The sequence below is a fragment of the Micropterus dolomieu genome, linkage group LG22 (assembly GCF_021292245.1).
Source record: "Micropterus dolomieu isolate WLL.071019.BEF.003 ecotype Adirondacks linkage group LG22, ASM2129224v1, whole genome shotgun sequence".
Lineage (NCBI taxonomy): Eukaryota > Metazoa > Chordata > Actinopteri > Centrarchiformes > Centrarchidae > Micropterus > Micropterus dolomieu.
This window is the reverse complement of record NC_060171.1, coordinates 14,769,171-14,790,313: the sequence shown is the minus strand read 5'-3', so window position 1 is coordinate 14,790,313 and position 21,143 is coordinate 14,769,171. Positions and strand designations below refer to the sequence as shown.

The window sequence follows — 21,143 nt, the reverse complement described above, 5'->3', positions numbered from 1 at the left end:
TCTTGCTGAAAAACTAAACTTTGCCCTCAGACATGACACACAAGCCCTCAAAAACACACACACACTGCAACACAGTTTAACACACTGGTGAGATAAATTCAAAACAATACTACAAAAACTGGTTATAAGTCAGTAAAAGAAAAGAGAAAAAAAAGGTATAACAAATGTAGCCATTTGCACAGTTTTTATTTCCTAGTGTACTTTACAGTACAACACACCAAACAACTAATTTTTCTGCCCCATTGTCTAGTCTTTGGTCTGGGACAGGACAGAGATTCTCATACTCTACGTCCTCCTCCTCCTCATCTTCCTCCTATCCCATCTCCTCCTCTAACTCCTACTGTTCCTCTTCCTTCACCTCTTCCTCCTCTCCATACTGCTCTTTCTCCTCCTCTTCCTCCTCCACCTCTTTTTCAAATATCTCTGGATCCATTGGTCCAAAACTAAATAAACTGACTCTGGCCCTTTTCTATTGAAGGTTCTGGTTGGTGTGTTATCATTTATGACTGTTTGTGTTTCCACCTGGGTAGTTGTGTGCTAACTGAGCTCAACCTATGCTGACTTGAGTGAACAATATTGAATGTTAGTGTTTTATTTTAAAAAAATTAATTGCAGCAATTGAGAGAAACTGTAATAACCTTATTATATCTGTATTAGATATGTTGTAATATTGTAAAATAATAGCTTGAGATGAAGCTTTCGAAGTGACTCGCGTTGTGAGCAGCAGAGATGAAAGTCTTAGGTATGTAGAGTAATGAAATGTTTTCCGGAATTAATTATTGACAACTGGAATATTTTTCTCTGCTTCCATCTGTATACTGTATAGTCAGCAGTACCACTTGATATTTACCTTATACTATGTGTATTTTAAGTTCTAATAGACTGTACTGTTTAGATTATTTGATGTCTTCTCATAATTTATCTATTGTTTTTGTTTTCTTGTTAAGATGTAAGATGTAATAATATGTAATATAGTAGGGGTGTGGAGAAAAATCGATACAGCATATTATTATCCGTGGCAATATTGTTTCAATACACAGAGGTCAAGTATCGATCTTTTATTATTTAAATTGTACATAAGAATTTTACTTTTTGGTAGTATAATAATAAAATCAATTGCTTTTTCAGTCTACAAGAAAAAGAGTTTTCTTTTGGGGACACAATTTGAAGTTGGAAAAAAGGTAATAATTTGCAATATATTGCAATATGTTTAAAATCGCAATATCGTATCGTGACGTAAGTATCGTGATAATATCTGATGATTCCCACCCCTATAATAGAGCCATGGTGTTATAGTTTTTTACAACTGCTTACACAGAAAAACTTTACATGTCACACATTTTTGAAACCTTTCACTCAAAGAGCAAAACCTCATCTCAAATCTCAATAAAACATTAGCTATTTCTCAGCCTTTCGCTCAGTTTTCAATTGCATAAAACATTTTTTTCAAAATACTATACACAATTCTCTACCTAAGACACAAAAATCGAACAGGAAGTGACCCGCTTTCCTTTTCAAAACACTACCAATGAAAATGCTACACTTACTCACCAGGTCTCACACCCACTCCTCACATGTGCAAACACAAACTGCTTTACTGATCACTTACCAATCACTGCTTTAGTATAAAGTAAAACTATATTTATAGGTCTACTGTATACTACTGTTTTGAACAATGGATGCCAACAATGGACAGAGAGCAAGGGGAGTAGGAGAGAGAGGCAAGGGACAACAATGAGGACAAGTTCAAGGAGGAAGTGTTGGAAAGGAGGAGGACGACCAGGAGGACGAGGGCAAAGTAGTGAGAGCCATCACTGATGAGTTCAGGGCCACACTTATTGATCATGTGATCAACCATAGGTTGACAATGAGTGAAGCTGGGCTGAAGGTGATGACACACAGAGTAACTTTTAGAGCAATCGTGCAGGGCAATGTTGCCGTCAATGGTAATGAGTAAAGATTACTACCGTAATCCATTTCCCCCACCACTCCGCCACCCGCCCCGCACCGCCGCTATCCATTCAAAACATAGTCAGACTTGCAACTAGCAAGATTGCCCAGCAACATTGCTCAAAAAGTTGCCCCGTGTATCATCAGCTTGAGATTCCAGCCCAACTTGGATTGCTTTACATTGGCATCCATAATTTGATTCTTCAGAAATTAGAACAGGTATGCAACAATGTAATCTAGTGCACTTTTCAGCACCTCTTAGCAGATTACTTTCACTCTAGAACATTGTATGGAAATGTACACATAAGCCTATAAAAAACAAAAGAGCTTTAGATTTAGAACAAGAGTGTGTAAATGGTATATCAAAGAAGTTACTTACTTTTTGAAAAAAGTGTTTGCCATCTGATGCCAATGCTTCATTTTGGGATGTGTTTATGGTATTTTGAATGAACATATGAGGCATTTTGCATTTTGTGTGAGCAGTTTGGGGAATTGTGTGTAGAGTTTTGAAAAAAGGAGACATAGTTTTGAAAACGGTGTAAGCAGTGGTAAAAAACTGTAACATCAATGCCAAGAAAGCATGTTTGTACAGTAGAGTACAAATTACTTTTAGGAAAGCCTTAGACTTCAGATCATGAATCATTCCTTAGAATAAAAGGGTCCCAGCCAAAGGAAACACATTGTTGAGTGAGATGTCATAATGCAAAAAAAAAACATCCGGAAATGTTGTGATCTTGATGAGATAAATAAAAATACAAGTCAGCCTCAGCATGTTAAACCTGACGATCACAGTAACCTAAATGTGGATTTCTATCAGTTAAAATGGCCTCTATTTGTGCCTCTCATTGCAGTCACAGAATTATTTCAAAAACAGGTGGTCATTAAAGCGGTCATTAAAGCACTTTCTTGAAGGTAATGTATAAACACAGTACAGTACAGTATAAAATACTTTTTTAAGCTAAAGATCGTAGGCGTAGATTCCTGCAAAAAAATCACACCCTAATTAAATTTTATTTGTTTTTCAATAAAAATGAGAATAATGATGAATGCCCCCAGCATCACAAATTGCAATGTCAGTCAAATAATCGCAAATAGATATTTTTTCAAAATCATTCAGTTCGTTTGGGGGATAATGCAGGTGATAATATTAATTTAATTATTATTAAATAATAATATTAATTCCTGTTGCCCTCTGACCTCAATGCTGTTGTTAAAGAGAGGGTAAAATCACACCCCCTACTGTTATAGGTATGGACGGTGGGACTGCAGCTGAGAAAGTTTATACAAGTTTTCTTGTTTTCTGGTATCATTACCTTCTTTCTTACACGTAGTAGTAAGATCATATTTAGATAAGATAAGAGTAAGATAAGATACATTTGCCTGAGTATTGTTGTCGCTCACTGCCACAGAGAAAAGTATATACACTGCATACCAGCTGTTCTCACACCACAGCAATACATAGCCTGTTAGAAATGTTCACTGTTGACCCCACTGATCTGAGATTTTAGTGGAGACCCCAGAGCTTCCAAAGATACCAAATGTCAGATACAAAAGATATATCTTTTGGGTCTGTGTGAAATTGATAATAAATATTCTTGTTAGTTTTGAAAATTGATAATCAAGATTACAAATTTAAACAATGAACAAACAAAAGCTGGATTAGCAAAAACAAGATAATATATGAGATGGGACATAAATAGAGTTGCAATTTTTTTATTTAATCAACAGATAAATACTCTCTCTACAATGACAATTATTTTGTAGGAGATGCAATGATTGTTAAGACAATATGGGAAAAAACTTTCACATTCCACATCCACTAATGTGATGATCGCCTCCTGCGAGCAGGTTGTCCAGCAGCTGTGTTGCAGTCTGTGGGGCTACAGCTACACTCCTCTACATGGATGTATGTGTAGGGAACCACATCTCCATTCAGGCAGTGCAAGTCAATGGTGCGATTGCTGAAGCGTGTCTCCTTACAGCAGGAGCAAGAATAATGCAGAGCTGCTGCTTTTTCAGAGTACCTGAAGAAAGCAGAGGCAGGATTGATTAATAAACTTAAAATCTGCAGAAACTATATCAAAAATCTTAATTTACCAAATGTAATAGGTTGTGATATGAGAAATATTAATAATATCATGCTTACTTGGCAAAAGTGTTGCAGGATCCTTCACAATAGGGCATATCCACCTCCTGGTATGACTGACAATCCCTGAGCATAATCTGGGTTTTCATGGATTCTAATTTGCAGGCCTTCTCCCGCTCCACACCTTTTCAAAAGAGACACACCCTTTATTTTACTGTTTTCATTTAAGTACCTTCTATCTAAAAGTAAAGAAAATGTCATACTCACAAATTTTACAACAGCCATTTGCTGCAGTCTGAATTGTGTCCTAAGAAGGAAAATAAACAACATTTCAAACTATTTTCAAAAGGGATGATGTCGTTTGCTTTCAGAAAAGGATTTAGTATAAAATCAACAGCATTTATTAAGTCAATGGAAAATAATTTATTGAAAGTGATACTTACAGGTTGGCAGTTGCTTTCTTTGAATGGTGGGCAGACAATGTGTGAACTTATCGTTGTTAAAGTTTCACCACTCTTCACACAGGTGTAGTACTCGCACTTATTCTCAGGTGGTGACCAGGTTTGTCCTGGCTGGAGAGCAGTGAGATGTACACACACACACACACACACACAGATATCAAAATACTGAGGTACTTTAACCTATTAAATATGATCATGTGGAGTCATTACCAACAGACCCAACTTACCATCAAGAGTTGCTTGGTGCTATTGACACTGACGACACACTGTGTCTGTACACACTTTCCACAGCATTTATCTGAATCAGTTTCCACATATTCATATCCCTGAAAGAAAGAGGGGATTTAGTTGCCAAGTCCAGATTTTCACCCTCCCAGTAAACATGTTCTGAGGAAAAAAATGTGTATATGGTAATAATGGGTCATTTCTCTTACCATTTCACAGTTTTCTTGACAATGCTGGAACTCACAAGTTATCTTGAATAGATGAGTACTGGGGTCCACTTCATTGGTACAGAGACACTTCTGACATTCTATTGCAGGAACCAAAGTACCAGGCTAGCAAATAAAGAAGAAATTTATTCTTACTTGTGTTTCTAAACATACAGAAAGCAATAGATCCTATTAAATGACAAAGGTGATATATTAACAAATTACATGACAAATCATTCTCACATTTCCATTTCTTATTTACCTGGTATTCACTTCCTTTGTGGACACAAACTCTTTTAGGCTCTAAAAAAGAGCAAGACAATGGAAACTGTGTTAAAAGTGTCACTTCTGTCACTAGGTTCTTTATAACGTCAAACTTAATAAGCTCACCACAAATATGTTCTTGACAGCATTTTCCTTCAGGAACACTGACAACTGACGTGTATCCAACTGGACAGTTCATGCTGGTGACTGGGCAAGTGCTGCTGTGACATTCTATGGTGATGATAAGACAATGATAGTAAATAGTTAAGATCCATCCTCCAGAGCTGTTGATGAAAAGGATTCTGAAATCTGTGGAAGTCAAATGTGCATTGAGGCTAGGTAACTTACGGCAAACATCAGCAGAACAGCAGGGGTCTGAGGGATCTGGTTGTTTGACAAGGACAAACCCTGGACCAGTGCAGTTTGTTAGAGGGGGTGTTGGGCACACCTTAGGCTTACAAGACACAGTCTTGGAGGACTCGTTGCAGATGCAGTTTTGGCATTTGTACTCAAACCTCTCATTAAACTGAAAGAACAAACCACAGTAATGACATAATTATCTCTTGCAAGTAAATAACACTAGTTAGGATTTTAACATTATAGAAGACTTGGCTCACCTCACGCGGAATACCCTCAGGATCAAGACATCCTGTTGGAAAAATAGCAATCCTGTAGAACTTCAAGATTGATGAAATATATTCAACTCAATGATAAGACTTGAGGACTTACCACACTTATTAACACATAGGCCAGACTCTTTGTTGAAGAGTTTCATTCCCTCAGGACAAAAGCAGCCCTCAGTGGTGAAGTTCATGGTTAGTTCATTAGGGCTGTAATATTGAATCATCAGGAAAGAACAGATAGTTACTTCTTTGAGATCTCAACACAGTAACACAGTTACTTTACTGTTTTCTAATATGCTTATTGCTATGTTGTTAACAAGAAATATGTACTGTCAGTTCAGTTAGATCCTTGTTGTAGGAAATGCCAATATGCAAATAAACTGTAAAATGAGCACAGTTCATTTTTGTTGAAACTTACTTGTCTTCACAGGTTGGCTGTTCTGCAGGACCACATGGCTTGTACACTTTGTTTGATGGGCAGGCAATTGCTGTTAGTAATTAAAATAACTCAATTGGTTATTTTTAAAAGGCATACAGCGTACATACTGTATACAAAAAAAAGCCTGTTCAATGCGTGCTAGATACAACAAAAGTAAAATAAATGAGTTTCCCCTCCTTATTATTCTGATCCTAGAATTTAACATAAGTGGTTGCCTACCACACAGTTTTGTATGATTCCTCCAGTGAATGCAAACCCCTGCCTGAGCACAGGCAGCAGCATAAGTCTGCAAACTTGTGCACTCCACTACTGGGTTGGAAACATGGCAGCTATCAAAAACACAACCTCGGTGGAAATTGTCAGGTGAGACAAAGGGATGGCATTCTGCAAAGACACTGTGAAAGTAAAACATATATTAAAACCCAAATAAAAAAGCTATTATAATTTAACTGCAATATGTCAAAGTTAAGGGGGTGAATGTGAACTACTACGATAGATTTGAGAATGTCTACCTGCTCTTCAGCAGATCACACATGGAGTCTGGCTTGCAAGGCGTTGGTAGAGGTTCAGGTTTACTGGTGGGCAGTACAGATGGTATCTGGCAGTTAGGTTGAGATATGTCCTTGGTAAGCCAATAGTCGGCCATTACGGCACAACTTTCCACTAGCTGGCCTCCAGGCAACATGCAGTCATCAGCCTGGTTGTTATTGCATGTTCCTGACAGCAGAGTCACAAAACAGTTAATAGTACGGTCTAAACTCAAGCAAATGATTGACCAATATGGCAGCTGAAGAGAGAGATGTTCTTACCACAATGACCCTGTGTGTTTTTGCCAAAGTTTTTAAATGGAAGATTGACACTAAAGCCAGTGATTCCAAATGTAATGACCACATTTAGACGAGGGATCTCCAAAATCAAGTTAATGCCAGAATTCAAGATCTTAACACCTGTTTGTGTGGGTAAATAAGGTAGCTTCAGAGATGCTCCATCTTTGAGTGCCTATAGGAAAAACAATAAATACACTATATGACAAGAAAAAATATAATATACTATGACATGACTGCTGTTTCCCTTACATTAACAGTATTAATCTCCATGAAGTTAGTCTGGTGAGCTTTTCAAAATGTATAATGTAACTATAAAGCCTTCATGTCACCCTATTTACCTCTAACCGTGCTGCTCCAACAAGGTTATGATTTATGAGCGTGAAAACATGTCCATTGTATGATATAATTATCGATCTCGGACAAGAAACATCTTCAGTGGGATCACAAAAGACATTGTCAATATAAATCTTCAAGTTGTGTTTTGGAAAAATCTCTTCCATCAAGACATAAGTACAATTTCCTTGATAACTGTAATAAAGTCCATCAAATGTGTTGTAATGAGGATCTCCCCAGCCTTCACATACACCTGAAAAGAAAAACAAAAAAGTTTAAAATCTAAAATGTACTTAAAAGAGAAACATATGAGTTATTTTAACCATAGAAAAACGTACAGTCACAAGCGTAATGTCGGCAGCAGAAGTACTCATCATACACAAGAACTGGTTTCTTTCCATTGGCACAAGTGATGTTCTCAATAGGTGGACATTCATATGGAATTATTTCAATTGTATTGTTCTCAATGCATCTGGCCATGGTGCAGTTGCACAGATAAAAAGTATCATTTTGCTGATGTAAAGAGAAAAAAGGGGGTAAAATCACTGCAAGAAACCTGTTTTTCTTTTCATTTGCAAATGTGCAGTGTTATGAAATATATGAGTATAACATAAATTAGTACATGTTTTAATGTGCTAGGTATATTAAGATTCTTACTCCTACATCCCATTCAGGGCAGGTAGGTACAGAAGGAGTGGTTGAAGGAGTGGTTGAAGGCATAGCCGTAGTCGTGCAAATTTCAGTCTTGTTGTGAATCTCACAAATAGCAGAACATGTCATTGTGAGACATACACCTGATCCAATGTGTTCCATGTCAAATATTACATCCCCTAATGGTGAGAAAACACAGCGGTAAATCTTTTGAATTTGAAAGAATTTGAGACTGCATATAGCTTGCCACTGTCAAATATTTAAATGTATTTCCTTACCTGGACTATAATGCTTGCCATTAACTATACAGAAGCATTCTGTAGTTGGTGTTGTAGATGGAGGCTCAGTTGGACCTTTTGTGGTTGTAGTTGGCACTGTGGTAGTAGTTGGAGGTTCAGTTGTAGATTGTGTGGTTGTAGTTGTCACTGGTGTTGTAGTTGGAGGTTCAGTTGTAGCTTTTGTGGTTGTAGTTGGCCCTGGTGTTGTAGTTGGAGGTTCAGGTGGAACTTTTGTGGTTGTAGTTGGCCCTGGTGTTGTAGTTGGAGGTTCAGTTGTAGCTTCTGTGGTTACAGTTGGCACTGTGTTGTAGTTGGAGGTTCAGTTGTAGCTTCTGTGGTTGTAGTTGGCCCTGGGGTTGTAGTGGGAGGTTCAGTTGTACCTTTGTTGTGGTTGTAGTTGGAGGTTCAGTTGTAGCTTTTGTGGTTGTAGTTGGCCCTGGTGTTGTAGTTGGAGGTTCAGTTGGACCTTTTGTGGTTGTAGTTGGCCCTGGTGTTGTAGTTGGAGGTTCAGCTGGAACTTTTGTGGTTGTAGTTGGCACTGGTGTTGTAGTTGGAGGTTCAGTTGTAGCTTCTGTGGTTAAAGTTGGCACTGTGGTTGTAGTTGGAGGTTCAGTTGTAGCTTCTGTGGTTGTAGTTGGCACTGGGGTTGTAGTGGGAGGTTCAGTTGGACCTTTTGTGGTTGTAGTTGGCACTGGGGTTGTAGTTGGAGGTTCAGTTGTAGTTTGTGTGGTTGTAGTTGGCACTGGGGTTGTAGTTGGAGGTTCAGTTGTAGCTTTTGTGGTTGTAGTTCGCACTGTGGTTGTAGTAGGAGGTGATGGGGTTGTAGTAATACACATCTCTACCTCACAACATACTTTGATCTTATAGTTGAAGCATTTCCGTGGAGGTCTGACCTGATCCTCTTTTCGACATATCAGACCATATCCAACATCACAGGTAACAACTTGGCCAGTTTCACTCACAAAGTCATTGAAGTCTTTGTTAGGAGAAATTGTTGCTCTACATTCAATTTCTGTGGGTTTTTTGCATATTTTTAATCCACTATCTGTGATGTTTTTGTATGTTTCCCAGTCACTTTTGTCCTTTTGAGGGTTATGCACATCATACCAGTCTGACCACTCGCAGGTTGTAATACACTGAGTAGTGGTAGGAGTTGTAGCTTCTGTGGTTGTAGTTGGCCCTGGGGTTGTTGTGGGAGGTTCAGTTGTAGTTTGTGTGGTTGTAGTTGGCCCTGGTGTTGTAGTTGGAGGTTCAGTTGGACCTTTTGTGGTTGTAGTTGGCCCTGGTGTTGTAGTTGGAGGTTCAGTTGTAGCTTCTGTGGTTACAGTTGGCACTGGGGTTGTTGTGGGAGGTTCAGTTGTAGTTTGTGTGGTTACAGTTGGCACTGGGGTTGTTGTGGGAGGTTCAGTTGTAGTTTGTGTGGTTATAGTTGACACTGGTGTTGTAGTTGGAGGTTCAGGTGTTGTGCAGATTTCATTTCCAAATATCACTGTTGCATTAAAGCATATTGCATGGTAGCACATTCCCAAATTGTCAGTCACGTTGTAAATAACATCATTTTCCTCATATCTAGTTCCATTGTAAAAGCAACCTGGACATTCCTCCACACACATCTGGGTCTTCTCATCAAATATGGGCTTATCTTCTGGGCATACAGGGTAACAGCCTGCAAAAATCACAGAAGCTGAAGCTGGCCAGGTACTCTTTCAAATAGAATCACTTCAACATTTACTATTTTAACAAGCGCATGAATGAGAGGTAAGGTGAGACATTGTGAGTTAACCTCTTACCTTCCAGGTGGGGTAAAGGGTTGCTACAAATTCCTTGTGGATTCAAGCAGGTCTTGTAGCAAGGTGTGTGGCAAGGGTTGTAGTGCCATTTGCATTCACCTGGGCTGTTGTAGTAGTCACAAAAGACAGCTAAAAGAAAAGACACAATGGATGTTATGTTTTAAATAAAGGAAATGTTGATTTAAAAAAGTAGAACAGCAAAGAATTCCCATACATACATCACACATATCAAATCTCAAATGCTGGGGTCATAAGGATTTGGGGATCTAAAAACATGGTCTTGGAAATTGTAGTTTACTTACGACAGATTTCTGGAGTTCTCCATGCAACACAGACACCGGCCTCATTACAAGCTTGAGCATAAGATGCAACTGCTGTGCAGAAACACTCACAGTCTCCTCCAGAGTCACAAGCACATGAGTCTGTCACACAGTTTTCATAAAATGGATGGGGATCTACCTGTTTAGTTATAAAAACATATGATTGATTTTTATAATGTGTTTAACATTAAATGATGTTACTTTAAATGATGATAATTAGCAAACATTACCTTATTGTGGCAGTCTTTGAAAGTACCATCCTTTGCAATTATAATGCTGCACATCATTTTTGCCCAGTGATGTCTATTAGGTCTTGCTCCACAAGGGTCAACATTCATTTCCACATCTGCGCAGCTGCTTGACACTTTCCAACTGTTTGCAAACTCTAATGGATTGCTCACTGCCAGCTGACCCTGGGTGGTGAAGTCATTCTGTCCATCACCGTCAAAATCTCCACACAGGCCACATACCTCTCCCTGTATGGCCGAACAAAAGGAGTCAGTTCCTTACTTTATAAGAGGACAATATTCTATATAGATACAAGAAACAAGCATTTTCCAGGCGTCACTACACCTGTATTATGTTGACAAACAGAATATTCAATTGTATTTACTTCATATGTTATGAATATTGGAATTTGTTGCCATTTTTGTCAGAAAGCTTATAAAGGGCAAAACAAAATGATCAGCCAAGATAGAAAAACTACAGATGAGAAAAAAATGGTCCATCATATGAAAACTCTAAAACTCTGACACTGAAAGAGATTTCAGTCATCATCACAAACAATGACTCCATCAACAACCACAGTGACTCACGCTGTGCCGTGGTTCTAGGAGGACGCGAACAGTTGTTTTGCGATCCCACATCACTGTCAGACCAATGGCAGATTCTATAACCAGATACAACCCAACCCTCCTTATTTTGTACTGAATCTGAGGGCCATCTCCAAGGTCCTCTTCCTTATAGTGACCCTTTGATAGTTTGACTTCCATTCGCTGCAATGTTAAGGAGATTTCAGTTGCTTTCATTGTAAAGTAAAAACTGCAGCTTGATATATGACATAATGTATTGAGTTATGTTCAGTATTTTAGGCACAGAAAACAGGTGCTGGTATTTTGTCTTACCCCCAGTTGGATTCGGACAATTTTGGAGCATGTAGTACCTGTAGTTCCACATGGTACATTTTCTGTGATAACACCAAAGTTGTCCTGTACTGTTTTAGTCCCACAGTTGTTCTTAAAAGAGAGATATTCATTATTATTATTATCAACATTTTGCATGTTTGCTTCACAGTAGACAGAGACCATTGATCAAATCAAACTTCAGCTTGGCCTTTACTAGCCCACAATATTAATATTTTTCCAGAAAAGCTAGGACATAAAATCAAGTGTAATTGATCCCCAGGAGAGCACAATCACATTAGTTATCTGCAATTTTCATTCATGTTTCTCATTATGACAAGCACTTATTTTAAAGTGAATGTCAGTAAATATACCATAGTTGAGGCAATCATCAAAAATTGACTGTCTCTTAACTCTGGTGTTCAAGATTAGCAATAGGTTTTATAAACGTCATCCATGAATTAATGAGATGGAGACTGAGAGGATATAATATTAAGTATAACTTTTGGCTGTGTCTTAAATCACTCCCTACTTACCATATAGTGCAGTACATTTACTGTATATATTTTATTAGATTGTTAAATTGTACAAAAGATCCATGGCATGGACACTACTTTTTACTGACAATCCCACCATGCAATGTGCTGCATTTTGAATTCTCAATTAACTGCTCACGATTAAGTAAAATATTAAGTGTACAAGATAGTGAGTAGTGAAAGAGCGAAAATGGGGTGATTTCAGACACAGCCTGTCATTTAGAAGATTTTGACATGCTTTGTTTACCTTAACAGCAACATATTCGCAATGTCCTTGAAACCCATATGTTCGCTGATCAAATGTATTGTAGTGACCACTCCCATAAATAATGCAAGTTCCAGGACATTTTTTCTCTGTGCACTCCCAGTTTCCATTTTTGCAGGTACTAGATGTATCGGAAATTGGGAAAAAAAAAAAAATAATAATAATAGTGATTTGAATACTGCAATTAAAAAAAAAACATGCAGGCAAACATGATAATATTTGTTTACCATGCTACATCATACATCTGATTAAAACAAGTTCGTACCAGCTGTTGCACTGGTTAGGGATTTTTGTTCCAGCACTATAAAGACGCCCATCATGCTGACATGGACATTCATTTTCTTTCACACAGGAGCCTTTGCCATCATCAATAAGGCCACCTGGACACTGACAGCCAGATTCACACTCTGTGGAGTCCTGGGAAAATGGAAAGATCACAGGGATAGAAAATGAGAAAACACTACTGATACTTGTTAAGAATTACGTGTGCAAAATTCTCCAGAAAATGCTACAGAAACTAATTAAGGTGTAACACACTGTATTGTTACATTACACCTTTAAATTCAGGAAATATATATTAGATCCAGTGATTTGAGACCAAGACGTCAATTTGGACTCATGCATAAATAGCTCACACAATCATTGCTGTCCAGATTTAAACAAGTTCGAGCACACTGCAGTCCAAGCTCTCCTGTGCCTGCAGTGGAGCAGTTGTAGAATACTTTTGGAAAAGGGCATACTGTAAAAGAAGCAGAAACTAATTTAATATACATTGTATCAACCAAAAAGTTGTGTTGTGCTTAAAAAACAAACAAAAAGTGAAACATACTTGATGAGCGGGATCTCATAGAATGGCAATGAAGTATTCCATTAGTGCACACACTAGAAAAAGACATTACAACACTACCAATTTAGTTTCTCACATACAACAGACATTGCATTCATGCTAAAAACCTTAGTCCAGGATAAATTATTTTAAGTCCATTGACACCAAATTGCAAACAACTTACTCACCAGTGCTCGTCTTTCATGCTGATGGACTTTCCTGCCTGGATGTAGACTTCATTATGGTAGCAGGAGCATTTTGCCATGGGGACGCACAAACCGTTTTCATTTAGGTAGAGACCCTCTGAGCAGGAGCAGCCATCCACAGGCAAGAAGTCAGAAGTGCAGCTTTTCTGCTTTGCGCCCAACGATCTGCAAGTCAGCTGGCATCTCTGATTCTTGTAAGAGAAGGTCTGAGATGCTGGACAGCTCCTTGTGTATTTATCTGTTTTGTGCACAATGTAAAGTTGATTACTTCATAGTTTTATGTCTAACAAACGAAAGGGAAGATGTTCATCAAACTCACTCACTCACTCAACTTTACCAAAACATAACAATGAAATAAATACTTACCGCAAACATTCTGTCTCCAGTCTGTCAGGAACACTCCCTTTGATGCACAAGCTCTGGCATAGGAGGAGAAGACAGCACAGAGGCAGGCCTCACTCTTCTCACAGTTACAGCTAGCATAAGTACATCGCTGCAGAAGAGAGCAAACACTTAACACAAAATTATACTCATCAAAATGTAAGTCAGTCAAAGATGAGAATTTTTTGCTGTACCTTGTAGTACATCTCAGGATCCGTCACTGAATGGCACTGTGCAAAGGTACTGTTTGGACTTAGTAGCAAGGTGCACCAGTGTTTGGCGTAATTCTCTAAAAGTGGAGAACAATTAACTTTTAACTTTTACTGTCCACTATTCTGTTGAACTGTCTAAATTTCTAATAAACAAACAAACAGTAGTATAATCAGTGAGTGTTTTTGTTTTTTTTTTACCATTTTCCACACTGAAGGCACAGGGGTCATCAAGTCTTTCCTCTCTGTCTCGGCACATGAAGTTAGCCTTCCAGGAGTTACTAAAAGTTGCTGCTGTTCCCTCCACGATCCCCTGTGGAGTCTTCATGTCATCAGACAGGACCATGTTGTAATTCCCGCATAAACCTAAAGACACCAAATATTTTAGAAGAAGAAATTTATCAGCACTTATGCACAGGTAACTGGCTATAACCACAAAGCTGGCATCACTATTATAAGGAAACAAAATCAAGACAATTCATGGGATTAGGAATATGGTTAATTTATTGCAATTAAGATAAAATAGTATACAATTGATGTATATTTGAAAGCCACCCCTATTTCATTTACTCATGTATTTATATACCTTATATTGTTTTTTTGTTTGGAGGGATTCAGGGATGGGTGTAACATGATGGGGTGACAACCAGGGATTTCGAAATTTTCTGTGTGATTACTGACTATTAAACTATTACCAAATATTATAATACACATTTGTGTCCAACTGTTTAGCACTACTTAGCCAATAAATATTGTGTGTTTTTAACTGATAAATTTATAAGACTGTATTGTTTTGTTTCATAATACCCTAATAAATCAACATTACTGTTGTCATCATTGCCAGACTGTAGTATGCAATATCTACGGCAACTAATAATGCATTAATGTACTGTATTCTAATGTTACAAAATAATTTGATGATGCCAATATTTCATGTGAAGACAAAGGTAAAACGTACCACGTGTCTTTGCTCTGTAGCTCTGTTCCAGGCTGACATAGACTTGCATGACAGGCACATGCTGGATCTGAATTTGCAACCCAAAGCTGGTCTGGAGCAAGATGTGAAAGGATGAAGCATGGAATATGTTGATGTCACCTTTGAATAAAGACAAATTCCCAAAAAAAGTCAGATCATTTGCTGATGCATAAATGAAAGAAGACAATAATATGTATAATTCATACATACAAGAGTTTCATATTGTGTGACCCACCTGAGTGGTGTGGCAAAGTGATAGTCTGCATATTCTGCTTTACTGTACCATCGGAAGTGAACGTCAACACCTGAATAAAAATACAATTGATCATTGGAGAGTTGCAGATATCAGTATGAATTAATAAATAACTACTCTTCTTTAACTCACGTTGTTTTTGTCATTGTTCAGCAGGATTTTAAGGGTCTTAAGACAAGTGTCAGACTCTAGATGTCTACATGGCACCAACTGAACCAGGATGGTGAACTTTGGACTTGAATTAGTCTGAAATACACATTGTATGGGCAAAATTAAATAGCAAATTTCTTTCATCAGCAAATTATATATTTTTAAAGCAACAGTTGATTCACCTTGCTTTCCACCTTGGCTAGGGTGTAGAAACAGTCTCCATGAAAGGTGTAAGTTTTCCCATCAAATGTAGTTACATGTGAACCCTCTTCCACTGCACATGTAGCAGGAGTCTGAAGGCTCTCACAAGCCCATCTACCCTCAAAACATGTGCTAGAACAATTCAAATAATTAAAGTTAGCAAAAAAATATAAATGTTTAAGGAGACCAGTATGAAATATTATGTTACTGACATTATGAAATACGTGACATACCATTCCTCTCTGTCCTGTCGATAAACTTCACCAGGGTTATAGATTTTGTCGTGCTTGCACTGACATTCAGATTGAGCAATGCACCCTCTCAAGGAAATATCATCAAACACAGTTCCTGACATAAACACATGTGACATGAACATGAATATTCACAGAATAGGAAGATGAAGTCTAAAAGAAACTTTAAGGGTAACAAAAACTGAAACATGAAAAATGTGCATATGTAAAGAGTACCAACCAGGAGGACAGAAGCAGCCATCCATTTTGTGGCCTTCACACAGTGAACTTGTGTCCAGATGTGTGCATGTGTCTATACAAGGGGAACCACTCTCTTCATAAACCATGTTGAATGGGCACTGTTTAGCTGCGAAGATAAGCAATTGACAAAAAAACTGAGGCAGGTGTGAATTATTCAATAGTATATCAAAGGTGGATGAAACTCATTTTATTTAGTGTAACAAAAGTAGATTTGTTGTGTAATTATTTCACTTGCACTTGTGTAGTTTGAAACTGTTTTTGCTAAATTGTAAAATAGACACCCTAGAGCTACATGAGAAAATGTAATAATATTCATACAGTAATATCCATCCATCGTCAACCACTTATCCTGTGTACAGGCAGGAGCCAATCCCAGCTGACATCAGGCGAAAGGCGGGGTACACCCTGGACTGGCCAGTCCATCGCAGGGCCACACATAGACAAACAACCACTCATGCTCACACCTAAGGACAATTTAGGGTCACCAATTAATTACCTAGTCCGCATGTCTTTGGACAGTGGGAGGAAGCTGGAGCACCCGGAGATGCAAACTCCACACAGAAAGGCCAGGGCAACGAGGTTTGAACCCGCGTTGCTGTGAGGCGACAGTGCTAACCACTGCAACACCGTGCCACCGTATACAGTACCATAGTAGCTTTAATTCAAAGAACTATTAAAATATTTAAAAACCTTTCACTGAGCTTTTTTCAGTGCTTTAGTAACCTCTCCATCCTGTACTGTATAAATTATTAAGATGTTAACAAAACAAAAATAGAGGACACAAACATTACCACAGAACTGAGGTGTCCTCCAGTTGGGAGGCTGCCCTCCTGCGTGGGAACACTGTCGAGACAACTCCGAAAGCGTGCTGCAGACACAGAAGTCATTTGTTCTGTTGTTGCAGCCACACATGTCCTGCACACAGGCCTGGATGTAAGGTTCAGGGTTAATCAGTTTGGTGCAGGAGCTCCAGGACTCTGAACGAAGCATTCGTTCACAGGTGGTTTGCTAAAAGGTAAAAAGAGATGGGTAAAAGAGACAAAGTTACTGTGTTGAAAATGCTACTAAATATCACTATTGCCAAAATTAGTTGGATAATAAACTCACAAACTCCTTGCATGAATCCGGCACAGTAACAGCCTCCAGTGATTCATCTTCCTCTTCAAAAGGGTCCTCGCAATTGTCGTTTGGACGATGGACTTTCTGATTGTTGCCAAACTCAATGGGGCTCATTTTGCGACCTGCAGTTGATTGTAATAATAGTGTGAAATATCAAAGATACAGTGGATGATTGTTTGAATGCATAAATACCCAAAGTGAATAACCACACATACCATTATGAATGAACTCATTGTAGACAGAAACACCATTGAAGTCTCCACAAAGTCCACAAGTTCGATTAGCATAATCAGGATCCAGTTCCACCTACAACACAGCAAGGGGTTTGTACTATCATACTTCGAACTTATCTACTCTCATTACCACTGTTTTATTTCTTATTTGTCAAGTATAACTCAATCAAGAGAGAAAAGTGACTGAAAGAATCCACATGAATAAAAGACTCTCAACTTTTTTTAATTTTTTATTTTTACAATGCACTTCTTATCTAGTCTATTGTATGTGCCTCATACGATATACTTTAAGGTGAGCTGTGTAGATATATTTTTGCCTGGGGTATCACACCATAGGTGCTCTGATGTTCTTAACAAGATACAGTTTTTAGCAGAGTAGGAATATAGACGATGAAAATCTTTATTTTAACTTTTTACCATGACTGCATCATCACCATTCCACGTGACAATGAGGCCGACTTTAGATTGGAGCTTGATGTAAACAGCATTTCTTTCCACTTGGACCCCTGCGTTGTAGTATGGCATTTTGATACTGGGAACAAGAAAAATGTTTTTTTATTAAATAATTAATAAATGTCATAGAAAAGAAGATTACACTTGTTTTCACAGGCAATACAGCTTTTTACTTACGGAAGACTATTCACAGTGACCTGGCTCTTAGTGAGGTGGAATAAATGGTCATTGATGGTGACCACCACATAACTGACTGTAGGGTTTCCATCATTCTCTTTCCTCTTCATGTGTACTGAGAACTCCTGGTAGGACTCATGGCAGTCTGAGGCCAGGTTGTATTCACACATACCAGGGAACTGGTACACATCACCATCAAATGTCTTAAAGTGCTCTCTTCCCCAAGTGCTGCAGATGCTGCTGACATGGTTGCGAACTGGGGATGATTTTAAAGTGTAGAAAACAATTTTGAGTTAGTAAATGCTCTACATTACTGATATTGGAGACAGCGCTATACATAATTCACTTGTATGTATAAATAAAGCAGAATAATCAATTCACACAGTCTTGAAAATGTTCTACAGTATCCAAAACCATTTGAACCTTACCCAGTCTAGCTTGGACATCAATGACACTGGCAACAGACAAAGAAAGGAAACACAACCACACACATCTCCACCTCATCCTTGTCACCCTGGGCTTGCTGTCTCCTGAGCAGGTAATAATCAGACTGCACTTAACAGCCCTTTATATTGAGACTGCACATTTTTTGCTCCCACCTTCTTTGGAATGAGAACTGATGTTTTATTGCCAAACATGTGCTGAATGGATGTCTGACGCCTTTCAAAAGTCCAATATAATAATTCCTACATCCTCCTTATCTGTTGATTGAACAAATATGTTTGCACTTTAATTCAGAATTTGTATTCCAGAAGGAATGAGCAGCAATAAAATAGTTTAGTTGACAGTGCGCTCCTCTGTTCTACACTTATTCTGTAAGTAGTAGTAAGTCATTATGAAATAATTAATCAGTGTCACAGACTGATCAGGACTTGAGAATGCTATGCTGTGACATATTTCTATAAAATTCCATGTTACATTTATATATAGATATACAAATTGTGTTATTAATTACAAAAATAGTATTATTACTGGATTATTGTCCAATCCCATCATGCCCAATGTCAGCTAGGATACACTTGATTCCACAGCCCTGCACCGGAAAAGCAGCTATAGATTACTGATATGTGTATGAACATGTGTCAACTATGCCCTAAAGTGTATATTTTATTAATAATGATAACAAGTTACATCAGTGTAAAATACAAACTAAATAAAATCAAATCATAACGTAGCGTAAATAAATCCATTGAGGCACTGGGAGCACTTGGAGCACCATGTCACCATGTCAAACTACTTTCTCAGTATGATCCTCAGGAAACACTGGAGCTGGTGTTACACTGAAATCTGTGACATGTACGGTAGTTCTACGGAAGCATATTGCTGACACGAAAAACAGATCAGTGTAACATTATACCACCAAAAGTTTACTGGCATAAGTGGAGGTTTTTTATGTTATAATAATGGGATTTTATGCCTTTATATGAAAGTAGTAGAGTACACATTAGAGATGACAGGAGATGAGGGAAGAGATGCATGGGGAACGACATGCAACAAATGTCCTCTGCCAGACACGTTGCTGTCCAGGGTGCCAATGGTTTTTGTTTTGTTTTGTTTGTCGGTTGTGGTTGTCTTTGTTAGGATTGTGTGTTTTTGTTTCATTGATTTGTGAAGTGTCTGTGTGGGTTGATACATATTCAAAAAAATTAAATAAAAACTTGTTAAAAGAAAAAAAATATTTATTCACTATTACACTACTTGAAGTTAATGTATGTTTTAATGTGGTAAGAGAGCACACTGCATTTTCTAAATGTCATCTCGTTCATGAATAGCACAGGATGTCCAAGTGAACTCATTGTATTACATCCTTGATTACAGTCCTTCTCTACCTGCAGTGTCACGCTAACACACACACAAGTCTTGGCATCGTATCAAACTGCAACCTTATTCAACTCTCAGTCAACGTCATGACAATAATTTTGTCTAGTGGCTAAAGTAACTATGTGTTTAAACCCCATTTAATGGTCGAAAACTCTTTAACAGACCAAGGAAAGTTCACTAAACAGTTAATTAAACACCAAAGTAATAGCCTACCCAAATTTCTTTGATCAACAGATGCTTCAACCGAGTACTTTACAACAGCTGGTAGGCTGATCTTTTACATTTCATAACACACGTTCGGCCTTAAGAAAGCTGTTTACCCGTTTGTTTTATCTATGGTTACATCTTGGAAACAAACATAAAGTTATTTAGCATGTTCTCAAATACATGTTCAGTGGGAGCTCCTCCAAGTGCAAACAGAGCTTTTTGACCACTCCTACAGAGGGACAGCTGCATCATGAGGAAGGTGCATAGATATTTATGCCTGACAGCATATCCTGTGTTGATTCAGGGAGGACAGTACACTCCCAAATTACGTAAAGACAGTTTTGATTAGAGGCAGGACCATTCAAGATTTTGTAATCCAATCCATGTTGACATAATAGGTCTTTAACATCCTTACAGTCAGGATTGTCATAATTTCCCATACAACAGACTGAAATGATGCTTTAAATGAGGCAGTGTGTGAGAATTCACAGGCTTTAATATAGAAGAATAAACAAATGTAAACAAGAAATTCTCAAATACATGAATTTGCTGCAGTATGTTTTCTACATTCATTTACATCTTAGATTATATTTTACTTTAAATTTAAGCAGGGTTAATAGTGTTTTTTTTTTAATCTTATATGCTACAATACACTCAAGAGTGTAATTTAAAATGACTTTGGAAAGTTTTCCACAGGTTATATTATGGGAAATATCAATCATTAGTTATGATTAGCCAACGAAGGTTAAAATCAAGGGCAACTGGACTTGGTTGAAGATACTGGAAGACGTTTCGTCCCTCATCCAAAGGACTTCTTCAGTTCTGACTGACTGGCAGGGAAACTCAGCTATTTAACCTCAGTGGGGTCGTTGGCCCGGGTCATCGATACCGCTGGTTCGTTAGTGTTCCTTGTTGCTGTGACGACAGTCGTTACAGTCGTTAAGACTACCGGTGGCCAAGACTGAACGACCATCGTTGGTATCTTCACCTGAGGCCAATAGGTTACGTTTGTTGAGTTTCCTGGGAAGTGATGAAAGGACAGCATTGTAAGTGGGGGATAAGTGG

The 21,143-nt window shown here is 38.1% G+C and overlaps 1 protein-coding gene across 1 annotated transcript in view; it reads right to left on the bottom strand.

Annotated features, from left to right (window-relative positions):
- Positions 1 to 3,769: 3,769 nt before the first annotated feature.
- The window catches only part of LOC123961589 (mucin-2-like), a 22,382-nt gene continuing 5,008 nt past the window's right edge, over positions 3,770 to 21,143 (bottom strand). Inside the window, exons 3-40 of the mRNA XM_046037081.1 lie at positions 18,051 to 18,306; positions 17,838 to 17,952; positions 17,403 to 17,493; positions 17,176 to 17,309; positions 16,860 to 17,076; positions 16,049 to 16,174; positions 15,811 to 15,925; positions 15,571 to 15,709; positions 15,359 to 15,472; positions 15,209 to 15,278; positions 14,956 to 15,093; positions 14,199 to 14,363; positions 13,983 to 14,077; positions 13,774 to 13,900; positions 13,390 to 13,645; positions 12,726 to 12,792; positions 11,269 to 11,448; positions 10,866 to 10,929; positions 10,134 to 10,262; positions 8,344 to 8,439; positions 8,072 to 8,244; positions 7,753 to 7,927; positions 7,420 to 7,667; positions 7,064 to 7,253; positions 6,767 to 6,971; positions 6,474 to 6,649; positions 6,234 to 6,303; positions 5,922 to 6,022; positions 5,810 to 5,841; positions 5,541 to 5,718; positions 5,319 to 5,423; positions 5,191 to 5,231; positions 4,932 to 5,054; positions 4,725 to 4,823; positions 4,480 to 4,608; positions 4,304 to 4,343; positions 4,097 to 4,220; positions 3,770 to 3,974 (exon numbers count right to left, since the gene is read on the bottom strand). Of these exons, the coding sequence (XP_045893037.1) occupies positions 3,770 to 3,974; positions 4,097 to 4,220; positions 4,304 to 4,343; positions 4,480 to 4,608; positions 4,725 to 4,823; positions 4,932 to 5,054; positions 5,191 to 5,231; positions 5,319 to 5,423; positions 5,541 to 5,718; positions 5,810 to 5,841; positions 5,922 to 6,022; positions 6,234 to 6,303; positions 6,474 to 6,649; positions 6,767 to 6,971; positions 7,064 to 7,253; positions 7,420 to 7,667; positions 7,753 to 7,927; positions 8,072 to 8,244; positions 8,344 to 8,439; positions 10,134 to 10,262; positions 10,866 to 10,929; positions 11,269 to 11,448; positions 12,726 to 12,792; positions 13,390 to 13,645; positions 13,774 to 13,900; positions 13,983 to 14,077; positions 14,199 to 14,363; positions 14,956 to 15,093; positions 15,209 to 15,278; positions 15,359 to 15,472; positions 15,571 to 15,709; positions 15,811 to 15,925; positions 16,049 to 16,174; positions 16,860 to 17,076; positions 17,176 to 17,309; positions 17,403 to 17,493; positions 17,838 to 17,952; positions 18,051 to 18,306 (5,108 nt within the window). The remainder of the gene's footprint in view (positions 3,975 to 4,096; positions 4,221 to 4,303; positions 4,344 to 4,479; positions 4,609 to 4,724; positions 4,824 to 4,931; positions 5,055 to 5,190; positions 5,232 to 5,318; positions 5,424 to 5,540; positions 5,719 to 5,809; positions 5,842 to 5,921; positions 6,023 to 6,233; positions 6,304 to 6,473; positions 6,650 to 6,766; positions 6,972 to 7,063; positions 7,254 to 7,419; positions 7,668 to 7,752; positions 7,928 to 8,071; positions 8,245 to 8,343; positions 8,440 to 10,133; positions 10,263 to 10,865; positions 10,930 to 11,268; positions 11,449 to 12,725; positions 12,793 to 13,389; positions 13,646 to 13,773; positions 13,901 to 13,982; positions 14,078 to 14,198; positions 14,364 to 14,955; positions 15,094 to 15,208; positions 15,279 to 15,358; positions 15,473 to 15,570; positions 15,710 to 15,810; positions 15,926 to 16,048; positions 16,175 to 16,859; positions 17,077 to 17,175; positions 17,310 to 17,402; positions 17,494 to 17,837; positions 17,953 to 18,050; positions 18,307 to 21,143) is intronic.